We start from the raw sequence: 27,196 nt of genomic DNA on the forward strand, positions 1-27,196 counted from the left end.
AGCCACAGTAATCAGACAAGAAATAAGAGGCATCCAGACTGGAAAGGAAGAAGTAAAACTTCCTGCAGATGACAAGATACTGTACACAGAGAACCCCAAAGATTCCACCAAGAAACGACTAGAACTGATAAAAGAATTCAGCAAAGTAGCAGGATACAAAATTAACATTCAGAAATCAGTTGCATTTTTATATGCCAGTAACTAACAGAAAGGGAAATTAAAAAAACAATCCCATTCACAATTGCTTCAAAAAGAATAAAATACCTAGGAATAAATCTAACCAAGGATGTAAAAGACATGTACTTGGGAAATTATAAGACACTAAAGAAATTGAAGAAGATACAAATAAGTGGAAGCACAAGTCATGGTCATGGATAGGACGAATTAACATCATTAAAATGTCCATACTACCCAAAGCATACTACCCAAGTTGCTTTGGGTAGTATGCTATATATTTAATGTAATTCCTTCAAGATTCCAATGATGTATTTTGCAGAACTAGAACAAATACTTAAAAAATCTATATGGGACCACAAAAGGCCCTTCATGGCAACAGTGATCCTGAGAAAGAACAAAATTGGAGGAATCATGTTACCTAATATCAAACTATACTATATAGCCATAGTAATCACAGCAGCATGTACTGGTATAGAAACAGACCCACAAATCAGTGGAACAGAATAGAGAGCCCAGAAATAAATCCACACCTTTATAGTCAATTAATATTCAGCAGAGGAAGTAAGTATGTACAATGGGCTAAAGATAGTTTATTCAACAAATGGTGTTGGGAAAATTTGACAGGTGCAGAAAAATGCAACTAGACCACTTTCTTATACCACACACAAGAATAAATTCAAAATGGATTAAAGACTTAAATGTTAATTTAAGCCCCAAACCATAAAAATCATAGAAGAAAACATAGGCAGCAAAATTTTGGATATAGCTCATGGCAGTATTTTATCAGATGTATCTTCCCAGACAAGAGAAACAAAAGAAAGAATAAACAAATGGGGCTAAATCAAACTGAAAAGTCCTTGCACAGCAAAGGAAAACATCAACAAAATAAAAAGACAACCTACCAAATGGGAGAACATATTTGCCAATACATCTGATAAGGGGTTAATATCCAAAATTTATAAAGAACTTACAAAGTTCAACACCAAACAAAATAAACAACCCAATTAAAAAATGGGCAAATGACCTGAACAGACACTTCTCCAAAGAGGACATACAGATGGCCAATAGACATATGAAAAGATGCTCAATGTCACTAATCATCAGAAAAATGCAAATTAAAACTGCAATGATACCATCTCATACCTGTCAGAATGGCTATTATCAATAAAATCAGCAAACAACAAGTGCTGGCCAGGATGTGGAGAAAGGGAAACCCTTCTGCACTGTTGGTGGGAATGCAGACTGGTGCAGCCACTGTGGAAAGCAGTATGGAGGTACCTCAAAAAATTAAAAATGGATGTGCCTTTTTACCCAGCAATCCCACTTCTGGAAATATATCCAAAGGAACCAAAAACACTAATTCAAAAGAACATAAGTACCCCTTTGTTCACTGCAGCGCTATTTACAATCGCCAAGATATGGAAGTAGTCCAAGTGTCCATCAGTAGACCAGTGGATAAGACAACCATGGGACAGTTACATAATGGAATCCTACTGGGCTGTGAAAAATAAGAAAGTTTTACCCTTCGTAACCATATGGATAGACCTGGAGAACATTATGCTAAGTGAAATAAGGCAGACAGAGAAAGACAAATACCATGTGCTTTCACTCATATATGGAATCTAAGAACAAACTGAACTAATAAGCAACACAGAGACAGACTCATAGAGAGCAGGATGACAGCTAAGGGCAGGGAGGGTAGGGGGTGGAGGGATCCAGCAAAAAAGGAAACAGGACGCATGGACATGGACAACAGTGTGGTGATTGTGGTGGGGGTAGTGGGGTATAGGGAGACTAAATGGTAATAAAAATACAATACAGAAATTATTAAATAAAAAATAAAAATAAATAGAAAAAGAAATGATCAAAATTATTTTCAATTAATCCCAATATGAATATTTTATTATATAACAAAAAATGTAACTAAATACAGAATAAAGCTCTTTATTATTTCATTTCAAGGTAGAATAAGGGCAGAGAATGTAATACAGTTCAAATAGAGTAGTACCTGGCTTGACAAAAAATATATACTCGCTAAAGGCAGAAAATTATTACAAACATTGAAAACAAATGGGTAAAACATAAGTTTTATAGATTTTGCATTTTAAAATTATAGTTCATCAGAAACTATGCTTTTCTTTTCTCCTACATTGATACTAAAGTAATTGTGTTTTGGCTTAAATTATGACTGATAATAATTTATTCCTCTGTGTACAAACAGAATATTCTTTCTGTATTTTAGATTAGAAATTGTACAATATTAAAAAGCTTATAAGGTAAACTGCCAACAAAAATGTGAAGTCATATATACATTTCTGACATTGGGAATTATTACAATTACTGTGTTATAAAGTGCCAAACATGGGCAATGTATCCAAGTTACAGAATAGTTATGATGAAATAATAAATATATTCAAATTAATAATTCAGTAAATTTGTTCATTTGAATGAAGAGCAAACATCACTGCATGACTATGTGCCAAATCCCACAGGGTTCAGAATGTGTGGGTTTTGTTGCTGTGCTATTTTTAGGAAACAGGTGACTTCAATCCAAATCCTTCTCTGTTTCTGGATACATTGCAGTGAAATACAATTTTAGGGAGTAAACATTTTTATTGAAAGATAAGATCTTCAAAACACATATTCAATAAATATATTCTTAATACAAAAATGTATCTGCCACCAGATTCGTTCTGCTGCAATGCTAGAGTTATTAGAGTAAATGTGCAAATGTGTCCTGGCTAGGAAAAGGGTTTTGATGACCAGCTTTTTCTCCTTTGCTTAGGTGGCTGGATTCAGCATTGGCCTAAGCAGATTGGGACTTTGCTTCCATTGCTGCCTTTCAGCATGCCTTGTGTCACACAGTGGAACTGTATATTAGACACATGCACTAAGGAGCTTTTGGCTGATTGGGAAGCTCCCAGAATCTCGTGAAGGTGCTGGGAGCTGGTAATTCTGAGGTAACTGATTTCCAGAATGTGCTGGTTTGTGGGGTCCTCCAAGTCTCAGTGCTATCAGTGTCAAAAACCAGTCAACAGGTTGGTTCAGCTAAGTTTATTTCTCTTCATACACTCATTTAACAAACAGTATGTCAATCTGATCCTATCAGAAAAATCAACAGGCTGCCTGAGAAAATATCTTACTTGCTGTTCAATTTACTTGATTAGAGTTTTAGGCATTAAAGGCTAGAAAGTATTGAAAAAGCCAACAAATGACGTCTGTATTAGGATCTTCCCTTGTGATTGTAGGTGCATCAAAAAAAAATTTTATATACAAATGGACATTTGCTAAAATTACAAACTAACTTTTGATACCTAAATGAACAAAATGGGAAATAAGCTAAAATCTGTAATACATACTTATCATTACTGTACATAGTATCACTTCAAGTGGTTGAGGTAAGATCAGATACAGGCAGTGTATTGATTTCTGGTACACCTGTACTCCTGAGAACCCGTCTTTAGCCAATCACTACTCACCGAGTTTCTGCCACATCTGCATCAGCATCTTTTGCAGCAGCTCTGACTGGACGAGGTGGTGTCTTTACCCCTGGATGGACTCTCTGCACTGGGGGCTTTATCCCCTTACGAGGAATGTTTATGCTAAGTGTACTGGCAGTCAGTAATACTGCAGTTGTTAATGAATGGCTATAAATTGGTCTAAAACTGCTCACTTAAACTTCCACTAAACAGAGACAGGCTGTCAAAGAAGATTTGGATACGTTGTTACCTTATTTACACAGTGAAATGTCCATATATCAAAAGAGGACTAATTCCAAAATGTTAAATAAAGCACATTATCTTCTTAAGTCCATTTGGTCTTTGAAAATGGTTATAGTCATGAGGTGAAATTTCTTGTCTTTTTTCAAAGGGCATGATACTGCCATGTACCATTACCTAAATGTTATGATGATTAATGGATGCTGCTCTCATGGGTGCACTGGTCTATGAAAAGTCTTCACTCCTAGTGTTTACCACAAACCCATCGCAGCTGATGATCGGCCTGCAGGTCCGTCAGCTCTTCAACAGTTCTCCAGCTGCACTGGCAGGCGTATGCCCGTGATCCTTTCTTCTTCACCAACTTCGTTTTTAATTTGTGGAATTCTGGCATGTTGTTCCTATTAGTAAAACATGAATGTTTTAACATAGTGGCTTTGTCAGTGCTTACTGACTTAAAGGAAGTTCTAATTGCTTGAATTTCCCATCTTCATAACATCTGAACACTAAACAAACCTTGGTTCCCCTCTCACAAACAACAGAAGATATGCTTCCACATTCTCCTGGGGGTATTTCCTCAGTAGTGAGTACTTTTTTCATGGCAATTCTCTGGGCCTGTTTACTAAGGCTGCTTAGAACACAACGACCTAAAAAGCTGAAGAATTATTGATTTGTTTTATCAGAGATGATATGACATGAGAATAGAGTGAAAAGTATGGTGGTTCATTTCCTACCTCAGATACTCACTATACCATATTCTAAAAGCCTACAATATGGCAAATGGAGGGGATATAAGAGGCATAAAAATAATAAGCTTCTGATAGGTTAGCCACAGAAATCTTTTCATTAATAGAGAAAATGTGCCTGTTATTTCTATATGTTGAACTGACATCATATCTTTCTTTTTAAATATACTACTCATTTATTTTTAGAGTGAGGGGAAGGGAGGGGGAAAGAGAGAAACATTAATTAGTGGTTGCCTCTCATGCTCCCTGCCTACTGGGGACCTGGCCTGTAGCCTAGGCACTCACCCCAGACTGGGAATTGAACTGGCGACATTTCTGTCCACAGGCTGGCACTCAATCTACTGAGCCACACCAGCTGGGGCTCTCTCTTTCACTTTTTAAATGATATGTTACTTACTTTGAGTATCAGCAACAAAATAAATGCCTATCCTACATTAAATGAAAATAATGTTAAAATAATTAAATCAATTGGCAGGACCATCATGAAAAATGATAACCATCTGACTTTTTTTTTTAAAGATTTTATTTATTTATTTTTAGAGAAGGGGAAGGAGGGAGAAAGACATCAATGTGTGGTTGCCTCTCATGCACCCCTCTACTGGGGGACCTGGCTCGAATCAGTGACCCTTTGGTTCACACCCTGCACTCAATCCACTGAGCTACGCCAGCCAGGCGATAACCATTTGACTTGATGCAATTATATATATAAAAAAAAAGACTAGAGAAGTTTAATTAATTGAAAGTCAATGATGATTTTCATGATAATACATGTACTGAATTTATGTAATTATTTTCTGGCAGAAGAAAAATGGAAAAAATAAACATGAAATGAAGAAAAATGCAAAGTAAAGTGATGAAGTACAGTATAAATTAAAAAAAAAAGATATAGTCCTATCTTGGCTTTTTATGGCACTCAATGGAAGACAGGCTATAAAGTGCCCTCTGGTGGCCAATGAACACGACATTCAGTGCTGCATTGTACAAAATCCTTCGACACAATGTAGAAGGTCAGAGCCTAACAAAACCTGAGGAATTTTCCAGGTCAACTGTCTGGTTTCAGGACACTGAGACTTTGACCAGCTAAATGACTTCGCTAGGGTTACACTGAGCCAGGGGAAGAAATGCATTATTTGAGTTTTCTTAGAAAGAAAAACTCCTACATAACTAAATGTTACTGAACTAAATGACTAATTGTTTAATGAAGGCTAAATATTAAATACAAAAAATGTTCTTTCTTCAATCTGCAATATATTTTGACAAATTTAACATCTGATATCTGATTGAATTCTTCATTAGAGATTTTAGGAGTAAGAATAATGAATAGCCAGGAAACTAATTAATACATTTCAAATGCTTGTTAAGAACACATGTATCTTAAAAGCTTAAAAGAAAAATAATTTCAGTATTTCTCATACAGAAAATGATTTAATATAAAAATAAAAGCATTTTATTCAGCTATTACAGCATGATGACCAAATATAGATTATACTTCTTTTAGAAAGTTCTGGAACTTGTCAAGGCTGGAATACATTTCTTTCCCTCATTTATAAAATAAGAACAATAAAATAAACAACAGCATGACATCTCACTGTATCACCAATGCTCAGACTGATGCCACTCAAATAAATGGTCCCCTATATGTTGCTGAGGTTTCGGTGTTCATCTGCAAGCCACCACCTACTTCTGGATTCCCTGCAACTATGCCCTACCCTCCTCAAATATTTCACCTGCCCTCCACTCCTTTCCTTTCAGCAGATCTCATCCTCAAAGCCAGGTGTCACTCACAAAGCCAGGTGCCAGGTGTGAAAGCCTCCCATCTCCCCAGCTTTCCCCATGAAATGCATGAATATCTTACCTCCTTCCACCCAAAGAGGGTGAACTCCTCTTCCTATCCGAGGCTTACTTCCCATCTCACAACTCCAGACCCCAAAGCCTCCAGGACCAAATTACTCACATATCACATATCCCCCCAACACCCCCCCCCTCCCCCCCCAATACCAAAGCACCTCCTATCTTCGCTAAATGATCCCTTACCTGCGTTCACTGACAGGCTTCCAAGCGGCCTTCCTGGGCCATACCATCCAGTTTCACAGTTTCAACCACCATGTTACAGACTACATTTCCTACCACAGCTTCAGAGCCACAGTTTCAACAGCTCTCATAAATGAACACATAACCTCTTTCTCCAAAATCTCTTCGTAAATTCCCTCTATCAACAGGCAGTATTATCATCTAGCTATGTAAACAAAGACAGAAACTTAGGACTCATCCTAGATGTCATTTGTCTCTCACTTTTCACAGCCAGGCTACCTCTAAAATCTCTCAAACACATGTACTCCTCTCTACCCTCCTCACTGACATAATTCGGGTCCTTAGTGCCTTTCCACTGGATTATCGTAACATCCTTCGATAATCTGCAAGATTCTAAACTGCCTGGCTCCCATACATTCAAACTCTATTCAGATCTTCCCCCTGATTAAAAGCCTTCAGTGGTTAGCCACTGCCTAAAATAAAAAATTTAGTCCAGCTTCCCCCATGTGCCTTTCCTGCCTCTGCTGTTTTCTGTCTCTCTCCCCTACTTCATTCACCTCTTCCTCTCCCGTTCTTTTATCTACTCTCCACAGTCCAAACTACTTAAAATTTCTCAATCATGCCACATGGCTGCACCTGCGTCTTTAGCAATACCCTGTCCATCTTGTTTGCTAGGCAGGCTCCTAATCATTCTTCAAGACTATGAGGCTTTTCCTGATACCTCAGGAGAAAGCATATTCACCTTGTCCTGTGATGCTCTCTTTTAACCTCTCTCCACTGTCACATGTATCAGACGATGCTATAACATGACATTGCTCCCTCTCAAAAGCACATTACTTGAGAGGAGAAACCGGGTGAAATTTATCTTGTGAGCCCAGTGTCTAAGAATGTCACAGACCTGGAGTTGAATAATGTCTGTTTGATAAAGAAACACTAATAAGCTCTACAAAATAAAAACATATCAATGATTTATATCCTGATGATGATGATGACCTTTTTCTTTATTTGTTCCATTCTCTTACCTCCCAAGTATTTCTAAGTATCTTGAGGGCTGAGATAGTAATTAATGCTGATATAAATATTTGTTATTTGCTTTTTAAAAATATTGTATTTAGTATATTATAAAAAGACAAATAATATTGTTTATTTTTAATAGTATAAGTCATCTAGTTCTCCTTGTTTTATCTACACATACATACTTTTTAAACCAGGCTGCCACACTCAAGACCCATTCAATTATGCCCTTAGCTCTGGGGGCCGCTGTGGCCCCACTCCGAGGGCTGCTGCTGCCTGAGCTGCCACAGGTCTCACTGTTGCTGGTGTCAGAGCTCTGACTCCTGTGACAATGGTAGTGGTTAGCAGTCTGGGGGCTCCGCCTGTGGCTGTAGTTCTGGAGGCTGCTGCTGGCCTGGAATCTAATGCTGAACAGAATCCAAAAGAGGCAAGAAAAAGCCCCAGCTGGATGCAGCCTTCCCCAGACACCCCATTCTCGCTTTCCCCAGACACCCCATTTCTCGGTTTGAGCTGGATATTCCCAGGGAGGGTTCTGAGCTCTCCAGATGGTCTTCCAGTCTGATGTCCAAGGTCCCACACTCTCCTGCCCCCTGCACCTGACAATGACTGGCAGTGCCTGTGCTTGACCCTGTGAAAAAATGAAGCTTCTCTTCCTCATTAACAAAACAAACAAACAAAACCAGGCTGCCACAGATTTAGAGTAAACCAATTGATGTTCTTAATAATTCTGAGACACTACAAATTCCTCAGGTACCAAATAAGTCAACAGAAAGCTTACTTAATGCCTGTGTTCACCCCAGTTTTGATATTACATGCATTCTATTATTCTATCTATCAATAGTTTTGTAAAAATCGATGGTTCATTTGGTGACACATGGGGATTAGTCATCACTCATTAGATTAACCAGAAGATAGTATCTAGCAGAGGATTTAAAAAAGTCAGAAAAGGCAAAACAGACAAGACACTAAAAGTTAACTTTTCCTGCCCTGGCTGATGTGGCTTAGTGGATTGAGCGCTGGCCTGTGAATCAAAGTGCTGCCTGTTTGATTCCCAGTCGGGGCACATGCCTGAGGTGTGGGCCAGGTCCCCAGTAGGGGGTGCATGAGTGGTAACCACACATTGATGTTTCTCTCCCTCTATTTCTCCCTCCCTACCCTTCTCTATAAAAGTGTATAAGTAAAATCTTTAACAAAAAAAGTGATAAAAAAGTTAACTTTTCCACCTATGGGATTAAAAGTAGACTAACCTGAGCCCTGATTGGTGTGGCTCAGTGGACTGAGTACCAGCCTGCAAACCAAAGGGTTGCTGGTTGGATTCTCAGTCAGGGCACATGCCTGGGTTGCAGGCCAGGTCCCCAGTAAGGGGTGTGCAAGATGCAACCACCCACTGATGTTTCTCTCCCTTTCTTTCTCACTCCCTTCCACTCTCTCTCTAAAAAAAAAAAGTAGGGAAGCACGAGGGGACAGTGGGGAGAAGGGTTTTCAGGAACTATACTATAAAGAACACATGGACAAAACCAAGGGGGAGTGTGGAAGCAAGGGAGGGAAGGGGGTTTGGCTGGGGTGGGGGGCAGGGATGGGGAGAAAATGCAGACAACTGTAATTGAACAAGAAAGTTAAAAAAAAAAAGTGGACTAACCTGACCTGAGATTTTGGGATTACACTAGGCCTCTTAAATTATAATTTTTCCACATATTTATTTATACATTTCAATTTTTTTGTGTGTGTGGAGAGAATTTAAAATTTTCATGAGATTTTCAAAGCAGTTCTCAATGTGAAAAAGTTTAAAAACTACTAAATTAGAAGAGACTCCTAGGGATTTACATGAGAACGGGTGCCAGAAGAGGTGTGGACGACTCACCCGTTCTTCATGCTGTTGGAGAGTGCTGTAATTACAGTCAGATTACTTGTCTCTGAAAACATAGCTTTGGTCTAGGTACCGGATAGGGGAGCCAAAAATGCATGAATATGCTTTATTCATTTTTAACTCTAAATTTTTATTTAGAAATGTGATTGCATATTTAAAAATATTTTTATAACGTTAACATCTTAAAAATATTCGGTAGTTAGTAGTGTATAAAAATGTATAACTTGTAAAAGTATGACTAAGACTATCCTGACCACAAGGAGGGAGGCAGACGTATATCAACCAACCTCAGATTTTCAATGCATGTTACAGTGAGTGCTGTCATGGGTACGAGGTGCTGTGGGCACACAGGAAGGGATGACTTTACTTCCAAGTTGGGAATGGTGAAGGAATCACACAGGGTACAATGAACTGGACCCTGAGGGACAGGCAGAGCTGAGGCAGGTAAAATGGGAAAGCTTGCACAGTCATGGGGAATGGCAGTGTGGAGTAATTCAATGTCACTAAACTCTTGTGAAGGAAAGACAAAGCTGGGTGATGGACAGGGGCTGGACTGTGGAGGGTCTTGGATGCCATACTAAGGAATTTTGACATGGTTCTGTAAGCAGAAAGGTTTTGGGTAGGAGAATGGTTTGCTCCTCTTATGCTTTAATTCTCAGCAAGGGAAAGGTGGTCTACAAGGAGAGACTGTAATCAGAAGAGTCAGAGAGAAGGCTCTGTACACGCGCCCAGAAGCAACGTGTCCTTACCCAGGCTGATGGCAAAGAGATGGAAAAAGGAGATGGATGAGAGAAATACTGAAGAGGTAGAAGCCATGCAATCTGGCCAAGTCCATCAAGAGATATTATAGCAAAATAAGAAACATAAAGTTACACTTGGTACATTTTCCCAGTGAAATTCTTTAGAAACGCACCTGAAAAACATGTAATCGCACGATTGGTCCCACATATAGTTGTCGTAGCTTTCTACCCGGAAATCACATGCTGTACAGCGCAGATGGTCACATGCTCTGTTCAGAGAGAAAAAACCCGTACATTAAAGATTACCGGTTCATTTAACTATAAAAATATGGTGATTTATCTATAGGATATACCACATATTACAAATTACTTAGTAAACAACAAAAAAGTAAAGATTAAATTGACTATAAATTTTCATACTAAAGGGCTGATTATATAGCTAAACTTTCAGGTTAAATTTCTTTTTTTTTTTCAGGTAAAATTTCTACACAAACTATTTTACTAAGATCTTATACACCAGCACATATATGCACACATGCACACTGTAAAGATATAAAAGAAACAAAATGGATGTGCAGATCAAATTGTGCATGAGGTGATCTTCACTTAAGCTAACAACTTTAAGTTGCTTCCTTTCCTATGGAAATTTCCAAGCATGCCTCTATCACAGAATTTGCCACTTTATATCGAAACGAATTTGTCTCCCTCATAAGCTACTTGAGTGCTGGGACACCATCTTATTTGTCTGTTTCCCCAGTAGTTGGCACTAATGTGTTCATTCACTCATTTAAAAATTACAGGATGAGGCAAACGTAGGTTTACAGTGTGAGTACACAAAACACAGAATTCATTCTTGTATTACTTATTAATTATTGTATTATTTTTCATACAAACAACTGTAAACTTACTTTTGCCTCACCCTGTATTTACTGAAAGCCTACTATGTGCTAGTGAGATTTTTGTCCTCATGGAGCTTAGATTCTAATGAGAAAACAATACTCATCACAATGTTAGAAGGTAAAAAAATGCTTCAAATGAAATAGTAAGTAGAGTAGGGAAAATAAAATTGAGTACTAGGATAGAGTGGGTTGTAATTTTATTTATTTATTTTTTATTGTCACTTGAGGAAATTTTTTCATTGCTTTTTTAGGGAGAGAGGAAGGGAGGGAGAGAAACATCAACGTGAGAGAAGCATTGACTGGTTGTCTCCCACACGTGCCCGAACCAGGGACTGAACCTGCAGCCCAGGTATGTGCCCTGACAAGGAATGGAACTTGCAACCTTCTGCTTATGGGATGACACTCCAACCCACTGAGCCATCCTGGCCAGGCTGTAGGTTGCAATTTTAAATAGAGTGGTCTACAAAGGTCTCTCTGGGAAGGTGTATCTGAGCAGTTTAAATGGAAGTGATATCTGGTCAATGAAGTGAGGTTAAAAGAACGTTTTATTTAAGAAGGAAGGGATAAAGGCATGTTTGTATGTTGATGGCAAAGATGCAATGAAGAGCAAAACACTGATGATGCAGGAAAAGGGGCAGAGTTGCTAGAATTATGCTTTTAATTAGAATTAGCATATAATGGGTACTTAGTGAATATCTAAGGCATTCAAATGCCAAGCAATTCTCAAACTCATCTACTAAATAGTAACTTTAGAAGTAAAATGATAATATATAACAATATTTTGAACTGCTGCTATAAACAATTTGAGTTATATAATAATTGTTATTTACTTTAGAGAAACCTCCATTGTTTGAAGTATTTAAAAACTAGAATCAATATAGTTGCATTTGATCATTTAAAAAGTAAAAGGAAATAAGAATTTTAAGATACCCAAAACACAGGTTTTAAGATACCATAAACAAAGTGAAAAATAGAGTGGAAGAAAACATTTCAGCATGTAGTCCAACACTTATGCTATACAAAGGATGTTCACAAATGACTAACTAATAAAGAAAAAGCTTAAAACTATAGTCAACCTCACTGAAACAGGTATTACAGAATCCTAGTTAAGAGGGCAGACACGCAACATGGACTGCTTAGATCCAGCTACTGACTCTACTACTTACTAGTTGTGTAACTGTAATCCCATAACTCCCCGGTGACTCAGTTTCCCCTTATGTAAATGGGATACTAATAATTCTTATATGACTCTTAGAATTAGTATGAGGACCTAACGAGTTAATACTGTAAAGTGCTCTACCAGTGCCTGGAACAGTGTTCGTTGAAAGGTAAAATATAACAAATAATTAAAATTTAAAGCAACAACAAAGTTTTAACCAATTTAATTTAGCAAAACTTAGTACTCTCAGACATTTCTGGTGGGTATGTGAACTGCTTTAACCTTTGGGACTATTTTAAAGTTAAAATTATCCCTGGCTGTTGCACTCACTGTCAATCCCACCTGGGGGAAGCAACTGCATATATACAAGTATCAATATATGCACACATCTCAAGAATTTCTGCTGCAGGATTGTTGAAGTGGCAGAAAACAAGACACCACTTAGATACCGACCGAAAAGGGAAAAGCTGAGTACATGCCGCATGTTTAGACTATGGAATATTAGACAGCTGATAAAGAGAATTAATTTATCCATTGACCTAGAGGGATTTCAAAAGCAAGGTGCACAGTAACATACACAGCATAGTCCAATTTTTGTAAAAACCACCAAAAAAAAATCCTACACAGGTATTTACAGAGGTAAGAACATGGAGAGAAATATGAAAGGTAATATACTATATAGCCCACACTGGTTGTTTCAGGAATGGCAGGAATGGAAGGGAGGGAATGAAATTATTATATTCCTATTTATACATCTTTCAAGTTTGTTTTTACTTTTTTTCAATAAGGATATAACCCTTCTGAATTTTAAGGGAAATAAAATTCAAATATGGTAACTTCAAAATTACAAATATTTGGCCTAAAGGTTCCTTTGAGAATGATTTCTATTTCTAAAATTATTATTAATCATAACAATAACTAAATGTGCAAAATTTATACAAGTTCAATGAGCAATTCCATATTTTCTTTTAAACAGTTAGCAATTTATGAAGTTGTATTGGTACACATGGAAATTCAACACAGGTATACTGGTACACATTTAAACTTGGATTTTGAACATACAAGTCAGGAAATGCAAAATGATGGTTCCCAAAGCTGCTGTAACTTGCTTTCTTATGCATATGTAGTTTATTACATGATTGTACAGAGTGTTAACTTTAATGCCTTAATACATGTGTGCAATTTGGCTGAATTATTGCTGTTGTGGGAACTATAATTTTGAATTTCCTGACGTTTTGTATGTGTAAAATCTCAACCATAATGTTAAATACAGCTTTTTAATTTAATTTAAAATTTAGTAGTTTATTCAAATCTATTCACACTACTACATTTTCCTACAAACACTGTCCTTTGAGAAAAATAAAACTAACTAGCAGCTAAGAAATCATTCTGCTGTTATGATTCACTTTGTTAGATCATAATTAGTACCAGTCTATGGAATAATCCAGTCTTGCAAGTAGTTTAAAAATAATTAGGAGTAAAATTCGATTTGGCTTGAAAATAAGGCCTTGGTTTTATCTGTACCTTATTAATGCCACCACGCTGTCTGCTGCTGCTCTTTCTCCTTTCCTCCAACTGGGTCCAAGGCTCAAATCTTTACACTCTAAAGTTGTTGAGTATTATTTCCAACCAGAACTCTACCCATAAATTAAACAAATAGAACACATGGAAAACAGGCAGAATAGACTCAGTTTCATTTATGCCCTGGGCATGTAAATCAGTGCTTATGTTCAGGGCTTAAAGTTATTCCTCTTCCATAACTATGTATAACTGGAGCAAATCTAAAAGAAAGTCATGATTCCAATGAAAGATACATCATCTAAAATGTGGCAGGAATAGCATATAAAGGTATCACCAAGAGCTTTGTCCCTTTGTCCAGAATCTTTATTGTTTAAAAATGTTTAGGGTGGGAATGCCCCATGCACAGCCCAATATAGTCTTCTGCCCAGACCCTGTGGCTCTTGGTCAGACCTGGCCAGATCTACACAGTGGACTAGGGAGTTTTGATGTTTGGACAGCTGGAAAATAACAGCAGCTTCAGCAGCAAAAATAGCGAAGATTCTCCCCTGTTACATCATTACATGGCCTTCTTCAAAATGGTTTGCTGGAAAGCATAATGGAATGGGAACTGGCTTTGTAACACTCTTTGTGACCTTGGACAAGGCTCATTACTTGGGAATCATTCTTAACAAGTTCTGTCTTAGCCATTTATTTCATCAAATTTTGTCCATTCTAGACTCCAAATAGCTCAAATGTGCCACCTTTTCCCGACAGCCACTGCCACCACTCAGTTCACAGGTGCCATTATTGTCTCTTTCCTGGACCACTGTAACAGTGCCTGCTGGCTGGTCTCCCTGGGTCCTCTTCCTGTCCTGCCCCTCTGCCTTCCAATCCATTTGCTTTTCAGCAGCAAAAATAACTTTCTGCAGAAACACAATCTGATTAGGTGACTCCATCTACTAAAAACCAACCAACTGACCAATCACCTACCAAAGGCTTCCACTGCATATACAACACAACTTTTTCTAAAATCTTCTAAAGGGCTACAGGACCACACACCAAAGGTCCCTCGACTACCTCTCGAGCCCCGTCAGGAGCCACTCTGTCCCGCACTCACTGTGCTCCAGCTCACCTGGCTGCTCTCTGCTCCTTCAACGCTCCTTTGCCAGCTCATGGTCATCTAACACGGTGTACCCTCTGGCTCCAATGGTCCCCTCTCTTTGCTTAACTCCTACTCATTTTTCATATAAGACTCCAATTCAATGTTATTTGCTTAGAGAGGAATTTTCTTTGGTTCAAAGGCCAGCACTCAATCCACTGAGCTGCACCAGCCAGGGCAGGGAAGTATTTTCTAACCCTTCATATTAGATGGAGTGCTAATTATCTATGCTTATAGTATTGTGTACTTTCTCTTTGAATTACATGTTATATGGAAATTAAATACTTATTTGTAAAATTATCTGTTTTAAAGTCTCTTTCCTCATCTAGACCAAAAGCTCACTGAGTGCACGGAAGTGTCCGTTTATTTGTACACCACGATGTGTTCACCTGAAACCTAGGACCTAGCAAGCAGGTGGTTAATTAATATGTGTTTGATGAGCTTAACACAAGTGCCTCAATTTCCTCATTTATAAAATGGGGTTAAAAATTCTTGCTCTGTTTGCATCTGTTTTTTTTTTTGCTGTGGAGAGGGTGAACCAATATGCATACATAAAAAAGTGCTCTAGACAGTATAAAATTCTTCACACATAAAATGTTTTACACGCACAGGAACAGCTATGTGCTTGTCTTTCTGTGGGTGCGGATCTGAGTGCAGATACCTCAACTGGTATCTTTGTAACAGGTGAGGAAGAAGAGATCTGTGAATATAAATATTTACTTGTGCATATATATGCAAATGGTATACATTTTCTGCTCTTGTAGCCATGCAGAAGTTAAGAATGGGGTTTGATGGGTTTTGCCATTCTTACGGATCAATATTATGTGATAGGATCCTCAAGCTATATAAAAACAGGCCATTCTTTTATCTACTGAAATTCTATCTGGAACAAGACTCTTCTATGCTAGAACTAGATCAAAGGACATATAAAAATACTATATAAAAGAAAATCTTTTTTTTTAAGATTTTTAAAAATTTATTTATTTTTAGAGAGGGAAGGGAGGGAGAAAGAGAGAGAGAGAGAGAGAAACATCAATGTGCAGTTGCTGGGGGCTGTGACCTACAACCCAGGCATGTGCCCTGACTGGGAATCGAACCTGCGATGCTTTGGTTCGCAGCCCGAGCTCAATCCACTGAGCTATGCCAGCCAGGGCTATAAAAGAAAATCTTAATGAAATGTTTACTTTTTGGAAGTAAAACAAAATACATTGTCTTAAAGACTAAAAGTCAGAAGACACCTGTAAGGAAACACTGATACATATTTCCTGAGATTGAATGGAAAGGTAAGAGAAAATATGGGATTCCCGCTTCAAAATATAACAATAATTGGCATGGAAATAGAAACGACTAAGATGAGTCCCACTGAGTTGACAGGTAAGTCAGGACTGATAACAACCAGACTATATTCTTCTCCAAGGGCAGTCTGTACCTCTGACTCTTTGCACAGACAGTCCTCACCGCATGATGCTTTGTGTGCTCTCAGTTCTTATTTACAACCTGTGCAGCAGGCAGCACCCCAGCAGACTGCTGTTAGCCTGTCTACCACCCGGCGTTTCTGTCGCAGGCTTCCCCAGACTGCCTCCCCTTGGTCCTACGGCCCTTCTTTCCAGCGCTCAGCCAACAATGTTCCAACAACACATTTTTAGATCCCAGTTCTATTATTTGATATAACAGTTATCCCTCCTAAAATGTGGTCAACATGTGATCATACATCTTGGTCTTTTCTTTCTTAAAATTAACAGAAAATAAAGTGTTTTAACTAGACAGCAATGTAATAATCTAGGTAAGTAGGCTTTTGCAAAGATAAAACCAAAAGTATCAGGACAATACAAGGATTTGCTTAAAATCAATCTGTCTCCCCATATTATGACAATGATAATGGTATATGCCAGGAGTATGAGGCTGGTAAGGGCTTGGTTTAGGTGGCATTATGGCCATAAGAAATGTCCTGACAGCTGTACTAAGTGAGACAGTGAGTGTAAGAAGGGGGGGGTGGGGAAGATAAAGAAAGGAGGGTTTTTATTTAAACATGTAAAATCAAGTGACTGTGAGAACTCGGGGGGTACCGCAGAGCTGCAGCCTCTCCTGCTGACTGTTTGGCCAGTCAGTGTGGGTAACACCTTCCACAGCTGCACGGCTGCATTGCTTTGCCGCTGTCTTACCAACTGGCTTCCACTGACCAGAAGGAGAAAATGGCAAAGCAGAAGCTCCCCCTCCTGGTGTCCCGTGGAAACCACACTGGAACTAGAGTGACCCAGGCACTTGAAGGGGGGCTCAGAAAAAGGCATCAACACAATGAACAACACAATCCCAATATCAAAGCTTTCAACAGCTATTGCCCAAGAATAACAAAGGTTTCAGTAAAGTACTCGTGGGTTGGATAATAAAATATACTACCCATTATGAAACAGACTGATGCCACGGTAAGAACTATGTTTTAACAACGGTATCAGTTTGGAAAACATAGTGAGGAAGTATCTTTCTGATGTCCTACCTCTGTGAAGTCCTTGTTCCAATGCCACACGGGGCAGTGCTTCCACCCAGGTACACAGGGCTGCAGCTAGACGTGTTCGACAGACAGGAGAAAAAGAAAATTACAGCAAGAAAGAAATATGAGAAGTTCATTTGGCCATGTTGACTCTATAGTTATAACCAAGTTGTATATTTTCCTGACCAAGCCAACTGTTTTACAGAAGAGATATTTATTCCAGGGTCAGTGCTTTAGTGGATATAACCTGTATATTCAGGAACACTTAAGGAGTTAAAATGAGTCACAGAAAAATGTATTGGCCAAATAATGTAAGGGACAAAGTAAATACTGAGGAATATAACAGAACATTAATTTTGAGAAACTGTTCACACTTTTTTTCACATGGCAGAAAATTATTTATAATAGCAATAATCCCTCATTCAAGTTCCTTTACACCAAGGGGCCACAGACCATGAGAACACTGAAGATACAGCTATTGGTTTTTCTCCTGAAAGCCAATCAGTGCTTTGTTGTTTAATGTCACTGTTGCTTGAATGGTAATAAAGTCTACTAGTCTGTGCTCACAGTGTTTGCTCGCCAGTGTGTATAATTTACCAGAGCCATCTCAGCTTACCTCTTACCAAGGCCTTGAATGGAAGCTCTGACAGACGTGTTACCTGAAGATTTAGATTTTAATTTCTGTTAAAAAAACAAAACAATAAAAGGCCAAGAGTAACCTTAGATAATTGTAACATGAAAACTAATATTCTTTATTTTATAACAAGAATATTTTTTAAATAACTTAAGTAAAAAATCTGTATCATTTTAAAGTTCCTGAAATAAAAACAATGATCAAAACCTTTTTTTTAAAGGCAAAAAGGAAGTAGACCTCCCTGAGGAATTTGTAAATTACTCTGCTAACTTCTGGTCTAGGAAATTGATATATTTCCATTATTAGCATGCTAAGATTTAGAGTCACTTTATAACTCTTCAATTAATACTACAGTTCAATGATTTAATATGAAGGACCTTCTACTTAAAACCTCATCCTGGAAAAATTCAATTGAGGAGGGAAAAAATCCTCAGACTCATTTTTAAAGGCTGTGAATGGTACTCACCTGAACTAAAATAAACTAACCAAACTCCTGGGTAACTTCAAGAATATTAGTTTTGATCAATTGGAAAGGTATCAACCAAAAGGCATTCAAGAAAAATGCAGAGCTACCTAGTCACAAGCATACAGTAGTTTCTACACGGTTACATAACATCGCTGTCATTGGCAGGCATTTATTAAGTGTTAACTGGTATATGGTACCCAACAACATAAACCAACCTCCATACTAGGACCACCACCAAGGAGAGGAAGTAGATGGAGAAAAGGCAATTTAAATTGTGCAGAGACATGCCTTCATTTTACCTAGTAGGTGAGGGAATTTAATGGAGGCAAAAATATTTCATTTTACTATTTCTCTTAACTCTTTCATTTGATGTTAAACAGAACTGTAAAAAATTTGGGTGCATGTCTCAAAAATAATGTGCATAAGTCTCTGTCTGTTTTTTGAAATATGTTTCATGTACCATCCAGGCTCACGCTTATGACTCAAAGCTGGCGTACTGTCATGTTTACTGCTGTTTCTGGGCTTTTTCATGCGGCTCTGAGAGCAGTGGGGGAAGGAGCAGTGCTCCCAGGAGCACCATCTGGCCTCTGAGGACAAGGTGGGCATGGACCGGCTATTCAGACACCCCTGTTTCCTCATCCAGTCAATGCTTTACATAGACCTGCTCTCCTTCAGAAGTTTATTTGGGTGCCTTCTGCCTTGCAGGCTGGAAAACTGGACATAATAACTTAAAAAAGCAGCATACAGAAGAAGTACATAGAAGTTTATTTCTTCATGATTGTAAGAGTCACTTTTATTGCAAATCTGTATATCTTAAAGCCAAACCAGAGAAGTATTGCCCTCTGCTTCAGAAATGCCCTGAACTGAAGAAACAGTGCCTCACACACAGATAAGCACCCTGTCAGCGCTGAATAAATAATGAATGGCTCCAATGGTCAATGGATCACAACAAGAACATCATGCAGTTTTTTCCTACTATGAATTAAATAGCACTGTTACTTGACATTTATGATGCATTCTTGTTCGCAGAGTATTCAACACCATTGCTGCTGGGCTGACATACTAATCAACCAGGTCGTCAGCTTATTAATGCCTCAGCTGAACCGAAAATGTTAAATTTAGAGAAATAAAGGTCTTAAGATCTGTACTAGTCCATTTATTTTTCTGCTGGCTGACAAAAATGGAAGTGGCCCATGTACATACATATCCTCACCACCACCCCTGCCTAGTGACTGCCAGTGCACTGCCTTGTTTTATCGTGCACTGCCTTTTCAAAAACCTCTTTGGTGTTATATTTATTTCTCAGATCGTTTTCTTTGTGGTCCTTGAAATTTAGACTTTCATTTTGTCTCTTTCTTTAAAAACTAAAGTATATAAATTCTCACATACTGCTGGTAAGAAGAGCATAAATGATACAGCACTTTAGAAAACACTTTGGCAATGGGTAAAAAAACTGAAAATGAGCATACCTCATAACCTAGCAATTCCTCTTCAAGGTTTATACATCCTAGAGAAACTCCCGTATATGGTTAAAAAAAGAATGCAAAGATATCGGATGAGGCAATTGTTTGTAAGAGCAACAACTGGACATAATTTAAATGTCCATCACCAGGGAAGTGGATAAATACATTGTGGTAGAATTACATAACAAGCTATTATACATCAATGAAAATTGTTCGTGGTTACATATACATGTAATAACAGTATGGACAGAAAGGGTAGTGGTTACCTCTGGGAGGAAGGCAGTAGAGTAGGCTTTGGAGAATTCTTAAACTATATAATTTTTATTTAAAAAAAAAGTCCAGAAGAGCAAATATGGTAAGACATTAATATATATTCAGTATGAGTGATATATGGGTGGCTATATTATTTTATGAGCTTTTCATAAAGTTGATATAGATACATAAGCATTTAAATATTTAATATATTAATAATTTACTCATGGGTCATAGGATAACAGCAATGGCATTGCATCTGAGATGCTAAGCACATTCCTATAGGAAAGCTGTTTGTTTTTGGTCTTTCTGAAAAGTGTTTTCATAGAGTCTATAAATAAATATAGGTAACCAATGTCAACTATGAGTTGACTTTTGTCCTAACAACTTTTCTAATTTCACATTCTCGCTGAGAGATGAACAGCAAAACACATTGAGAGTTTCTAATATTTTATTTCTTTTACAACTCTAAGTGGAATAATTTATTTAGATGATAGTATTTCCCAGAATGCAAAGGACTATAAATATTTGGGCATTCTATAAGTTTTCAGACTGTTCTAAACATGCCTTAAATAATAAAAATACACTGCATATTTATATTGACTTACAAAGGATTTTATATCAAAGTTGGGCTCTTCAAATATTTCATTAATAAGACTGTCAAGATCATCTTCTTTTTTAAATGTTTCTGTTGATCTAAAAAACAAAACAAAACAGCTGAAGCTTAAGAGCATATAAAATCAGCCAGTAACATAAGAGTTTCATTTAAATAAAGTCTATTATTAGAGTTGAAAACAGAAGGATAAATGGGACATTAATTTTTTTCCTGCTATGGACATAGCTTAAGTTTGTTGAGATGAAAATGTAGTCTCAGTTACAAATTTATATACTTAATATTCAACATTTAAAGCTATACGGTATATTAAAAAAAAAGCTGGGCATGTACTTTTTAAACATCAGTCACTTATTTAAGGAATATAAAATATATACAATTATACACAGAACCTGAGAATCAGAAACAAAGAATTTTAATCAGTCTATTTTTTCCCCCAAGTGTTTTACTGTAAGTCAAATAAATCTTTTCAGTAGAGGAGTCAAAGGTTAAATAATCAAAGGAGCAATACCCTCCCCCCAAAAAAAGAACAGTATTTGGCAGAATATTTCAACTACCTTTCAACTCTGCAGGTAAAGCCATCACAGGATTATTGATACAAACTGTTACTGCATGAAACTTCAACCGCTAACATTTACTGAATACTCACTATATAAATGAAGGAATGGGGCCTGAGAGATCCAGGAACGTGCTCAAGGTCATACAAATAGTGGAGGAGAGGCTTGGAATTGAATCTAGGGCAGTCTGTACACCTAACACTAAGCAAGATTAGAGAGTTTATGTGTTACAAATGCTATATAACAGCTTCTTCATTGGACCATTAGAATATTTTAGAAGACAGGTTTTTTAGCTGAATCCCAATTTTAGAAAAGTATTTCCTCTGAAAAATTCTTAACATGAGCACTGTAGCCCTTCTTTGTTATTGCCTGCAGTAAGATAATTAATCTGATGTAAGGAAATCCAGACACTGCTGCCTATAGTGAACGCCTGATTCCATGTATTTTTAAGGCCTTGCCTCTTCAGTTGTTTCCTTCCGTTATCCTCACTGTCTGCCACTCTGTACTGGCTTCTTCCCTTGACTTCAAAGTAGGCTTAAGACTGCTTTCCAAAGAACCCCCAAAACCCTCTTGAAGCTGCTTTCCTTCTCTCCCACTCTCTAATCCTCACCTAAGGACATTTTTTTCATTGCTTTTAAAGGGAGAAACATTGATGCCCCCACCCCCGCCACCCCCAGCCCTTTTGCTCCCGGGCTGCACCGGGGACTGGGGATCAAACCTACAATGTAGAATTGTGTCCTGAGCAGGAATTGAACCTGCAAACTTTCTGTTAGGGGATGAAGCTCCAACCGAGTCACACCGGCCAGGGTGCCACCTTGTCTTACTCACTATTGAAGAATAGTCTATATCCATTTTTTCTACTTCCTTACACGTGTATTGGACTTAGCATCAGCTGGTGACCTGTATGAGGGTTTGTCAACCTTAAAACTACTGACATTAGGGCCAGGTAATTCTTTGGGGTGTGTGTTAAGGGGAAGCAAGCGGGGCTGCTGTGCACTGTATGATGTTTTACAGCGTCCCTGACTTCTACCCTCTAGATGCCAACAGCACACCCTTCCCCAGTTTGACAACCAAAAATGTCAAGACTTACAAAATGCCTGTTGAGTGGTAAAGTCATCACTGGTTGAGAATTACTGAACTAGCTTAAATTATTTAATCTCTCTGACCGTCAAAGGCTAGATAGCTATTTTAAATTTCCTTCAGGTATCATAATTCTATCTCTGGCCTTTGCATTCCTCAACTACAGTGGAACAATGATTCAATCACTACTGCCCAAATCACTAGACTCCATGGCCTTTCTCAGTTTCAATCCTTTTTAATCTTTCAGAAGTATCTGACATTGTTGGGTACCAATTCCTTCAGTTTCTTTAATTGTACAACAGCACGTTCCTAAGATGTCCTCTTGAAATTCTCTCCTCCTTTGGTTTTTATGATATACTCTCTGGGTTCTGTTCTCTTGTGCAATTTCACAACTTCAAGAATCAGGTGCAGTCACATTCTACTAAACTGATCAGTACTGTTAGGGATCTACACTGTTCGAGTGAGGTTCTGGTCTGTAATTAGATCACACAATTTCATGATGCCTACATTTACCTGCGCTTTGCTACAGAAAAGAAAAAAAAAGCCATTGTTTCATCGAGAACTCACGTACATTTTAAGGGATAGTGTCAAATATTTTTATCTTATGGTGTTTTGATGATACAATAATCTTAATTGAAGGCTAATAAACATTTATTCGTTCTTTCCCTAACTTTGCTTCTTAGTCTAATCTTGATTTAAGATAGTTTCTGTCAAAAATAAAAGGTATATTCTAAATAAAAAAATAAACATTTGAAAACCAGAATTAAATGTGAAAGTCATACATAAAAGCATAAATCTTGATCTACAATGTCCTGGTAGAACTGAAAATATGGTCTTGGGCAGGTAGTTCTTTTCCGAAGTCTTGGCTTGGTCAATGAAATGGAGATGATGGTATTCACCTCATAAGGTTGCAAAGGTTAAATGAAATAACATATAAGGCACTCAGCATATAGAAAGAACTTGATAAATATTTGCTACATTAGCTGTAGCAAATATTTATTTAATAAAATAAATATAATAATAGGGGGCCACATGTGGCCCAAGATGACTAGGAATGTGGCCCAACACAAGATTGTAAATTTACTTAAAACCTTTTTTCTTGCTCATCAGTTTTCGTAAGTGTGTGTGTATCTAATGTGTGGCCCAAGACATCTCTTCTTCTTCCAGTGTGGCCCAGAGACACCAAAAGGTTGGACACCCCTGATAGGAGGTTATATTATCTGTAAATATTCCCATTGGTATTATCCTGAACCACTTTATTACTATTGCAGTTCAACCTGCATCTGTCTCTTTAAAACTAATCACACATTTCTTTTATTATTTTGAACACTTCAAAACATTGTGTATGTTTTGAACACTTACATTATTAGCAGTTGCTCCTGGTATCCAGATGCAGCATGGTCATTTATTTTATTATTTGCAGACCTATCATTTTAGGAGACAGTTTCAGTATTTTAACTCTTCTAAGGAAAAGATACAGGCTACGTCACTAAACAGTCGACAGGCAGTCTACTGTTCACAAGTTCATAATATAAATTGGTTCCTAACTTTCAAATATCAATTTTGGCTCAGGACAAAATTTTAATGTTTGATATTATATACCAGGTAGAGATTGTATTTGGTATTAGGTTTAGGGTCTTTGATGCTGTTGCATAATTTACCTTTATAATTATTGCCACATGAAAAGTTTTGAGACATGACAACAGTACTGGTTTGCTACAGCTTTTATAAATGTTTACTATTGAATAATCTGATGTAGTAAGGTGGGATGGGGTGCTAGAAGCATTATGGATGGATTTTAGTAATACCATAACAGGCTACAGTGAGAGGCATACAAGGACCTGTGTTTGGAGAGCATCTATCTTAGCATCCCTATCCATTTTAAGCAGCCTGCCGCAAGACATCCTATCCCTCTGCATGCTAGTTCTCCTAAGACCAGCAGGCTCTTTGATAAATTCTCTTCATTTCCTAAAGTAACAAATAAAAAGAATAAAAGAAATCGCAAGGAAACATTATTGTGAGATAGGGATAGTAGATGGGCTAGGAATGGTCACATAAAGATGCCCATCTGTCAAGATGATAATCTACAAATTAATGAGTGACATTTGCATAAACATTCAATCAAATGAGCATTAACCCATTCAAGGTAGTCATTTTAGTTGGCTCCACATTTATGTTTTTATAATGCTGCCCAGTATTCAACTAATTTTTAGAACTTGTTTTTGAAGTTTAGAATCTTTTCAATGTATTTATCTTCCAAGGATGAATTTTTGTAAACAAATAAATGTCATTAGAGGTCAGTCTGGTAAATTCGGTAACGAAGTGGAGTAATACTTCTGGAGAATCCCACACATCTACACCAAAACAAAACCACAGATGCAGCCATAAATAAACAAGACTGCCTTTCTTGGTTGTTCCAAACCTGTGTAATTCCACAGCGTTTCCAACAGAGTCTAGCAAGAGTTACTGCAGAGGCTCCCAAGTCATCACTTTGAAGGGCAATTTTCATTCTGATGCAAAATTTTGTTTTTGGGATTGAGGGGGGAAATGAGACGAAGAAGGAAATCCTCTTATTTTATGATCATACGGAAGAAAACAAACTGATAAATTCGAAAGGTAGTTTTTCGGATCAAACCCCAAAAGACTTAAGGAATTTCCCCAAATTCTCCGAGCTAAAGAAAACAAAAATCAGCTAATGATAACAGAATAGAACGACTTTTTCCAACAAGTGGTCCAAGGATTACTCTGCTTGGGGAATAGTCAAAAGCAAAAGGTTGAGGTTCTCAGTGCGGACAACTCACCGGGGGATGAGAACTACTGTCGCGGCACATGAGAGAGCACCTAAGCGGTACCCCAGACCTCCATTAGGATTCCCTGAGCTCGGGGAGAAACCGTGGACCCTCAGAGGCGGGGCCAGCTCCTAGGCTTGCAAAGGGGGCGGAGTCAAGCCTTGATCTGAGATGCTAGAATCCTCAAGGAGGTGGGGTTGGGGTGTGCATGGCCCCAGGGGTAGGGAATTGAGAATCTGGGCCCTAGCAGGGAGAAGAGCTGGAGGGGCGGCTTCAGGGCTTGGAACAGGGTTTACCAGAAGGGCCCACCCCTCCCGCCCGTTAACCTGAGATTCTCTTTCGCCTCGGCTCGGTTCCGATCGTCGCTGAGAATGCCGCCGCTGCCGCAGCCTTTGGGCCCCTCAGCCGTGCCCACTCTCAGTGGCTCTGGTCTGCAAAACTTGGACTCAACCTCATCCAGGAGCTTGTCCAAGTCCTTCGCCATCTTGAACGGCTACGTCTTTCCCCACTCAAAGCGAGGCAGCGCCGGGTGGTTTCCAGGGGCAACGAGAGGACCCGCAGCGCGCACCCTCAGCCGCGCGCATCCCTACGCATGCGCGCGTGGTCCCGAAGTGGTCCGGGCGTCTGGGAGGCTTTCGTGTGGACACGCTCGCGCAGAAGTAAGCCTCGCGTCCGCGCGGCCTTGCGCAAGGTCCGGAGGCGCAGGGCTCAACGCGGGGTGGGCGGGCGGAGCTGTTCCTGCCTGCGCGACCTCGCTTCGCTCTGCTTTGACTCGTTTTAGGTTGTCTGGCACGTTTCGGTTCTATCTCCCCCTCCTGGGTCTAGGTTGTCACTGCAATCACACGACTCCTAAGCTCTTTTGTTTTCTCCTTGTCCCGGCCCATTGGGGTCCATGTAGTACACCAGCCGTTCATAAAATCCTTCAATTACCTGCGGAAAGTCGAGGAGAACCCTCTAATACGAAAACAAGTATTGAAAACAAGTATTTTTTTTAGCAAAATTTCGGTTTCCCGTAGTCGGCAGGATTCGAACCTGCGCGGGGAGACCCCAATGGATTTCTAGTCCATCGCCTTAACCACTCGGCCACGACTACTGTTGATGTTAATTTCAGCAGTGAAATCTATATGGAATCTGTGCACAAGTGGCTGCTACAGTAACGTTGGGATGGGGTGAAAACATTGCAAAGCTATTCTGGTAAATAAGAGGAGAATATTTGAATGTCATGGCTCTAATAATTTTAGCTTTTTGGAAGAACTCTTAGAGAATATCCCCTCCAACTTTTTTCCCCCATCAGAGACACAGTTCTAGTCAATCTCTATAAAGTTAGAGTCAGACAACAGGAGAGAGGGAGAAGAGCCCTCTGTCCACCTTGCAGAATGTTTGTGCCATTTCCTGGAAGGAACCTGGAATCTCCTCTCACCAAGGGAGCCTTGCGTGGTTTCCAGGGCAACGCGATGCCTCGCAATGCGCGCCCTTAGCCGACTAGCCTCTGGGCTTCCTTTCGTTGCTCCCAGCTTCATTCCCCAATCTTGTTCTTAGACAAACAGCTCCCAGAACTCTTTCTTCGTCCACTACGCACTAAAAAGCTATTACTTACCAATTAAGTTCATTATGCCGGGTAAGACTGTCCCACCCTACCATAAAAGATGACTTTGAAAAGTGTGATGCTTGATACAAATGTAAGGTATTGTCATTTAATGGTATTCCTATAAATACTATGCACGGCGTAAACTGGGCTTTGAGTCTTTCTAAAGGGGGGTAGTAAAGAGATTGGCACCCTTGGAAAATGGAGATAGCTTGATCCCGATGATTTGGTAGCTTCACTGAAATAAATGTCCAAGAAAAG

The 27,196-nt window shown here is 38.7% G+C and overlaps 1 protein-coding gene and 1 non-coding gene across 3 annotated transcripts; both read right to left on the minus strand.

Moving 5' to 3' along the window:
• Positions 1 to 2,069: 2,069 nt before the first annotated feature.
• Positions 2,070 to 26,083, minus strand: CFAP418 (cilia and flagella associated protein 418). 2 transcript variants are annotated; one of them, XM_045861181.1, is made up of 7 exons: positions 25,677 to 26,083; positions 23,924 to 23,986; positions 20,920 to 21,007; positions 18,113 to 18,177; positions 17,503 to 17,568; positions 10,465 to 10,560; positions 2,070 to 4,294 (listed from the first exon to the last, which is right to left on the minus strand). In XM_045861181.1, the coding sequence occupies exons 1-7, from the start codon at positions 25,832 to 25,834 to the stop codon at positions 4,141 to 4,143; spliced, it is 690 nt and encodes a 229-aa protein (XP_045717137.1). In that variant the 5' UTR covers positions 25,835 to 26,083; the 3' UTR covers positions 2,070 to 4,140. The 2 variants fall into 2 exon arrangements, with proteins under 2 accessions (XP_045717137.1, XP_045717138.1); XM_045861182.1 differs by lacking the exon at positions 23,924 to 23,986.
• A 278-nt stretch (positions 26,084 to 26,361) lies between these two features.
• TRNAS-AGA lies at positions 26,362 to 26,443 on the minus strand. The gene has a single exon. It is a non-coding gene; the product is annotated as a tRNA-Ser (tRNA).
• Positions 26,444 to 27,196: the final 753 nt, after the last annotated feature.

This window comes from Phyllostomus hastatus, unplaced genomic scaffold (genome assembly GCF_019186645.2).
Source record: "Phyllostomus hastatus isolate PE091 unplaced genomic scaffold, TTU_PhHast_1.1 phas_scaffold_21, whole genome shotgun sequence".
NCBI classification, from domain to species: Eukaryota; Metazoa; Chordata; class Mammalia; order Chiroptera; family Phyllostomidae; genus Phyllostomus; species Phyllostomus hastatus.

What these genes read in the sequence shown, in the direction of transcription:
- CFAP418 (XM_045861181.1), bottom strand. Translation starts at nt 25,834, where the DNA reads ATGGCGAAGGACTTGGACAAGCTCCTGGATGAGGTTGAGTCCAAGTTT. An exon ending in GAGGCGAAAGAGAATCTCAG is followed by an intron (nt 23,987 to 25,676) that starts GTTAACGGGCGG and finishes CTAAAATGATAG; the next exon opens with GTCTGCAAATAATAAAATAA. An exon ending in ACTTTGATATAAAATCCTTT is followed by an intron (nt 18,178 to 20,919) that starts GTAAGTCAATAT and finishes TTTTTTTAACAG; the next exon opens with AAATTAAAATCTAAATCTTC.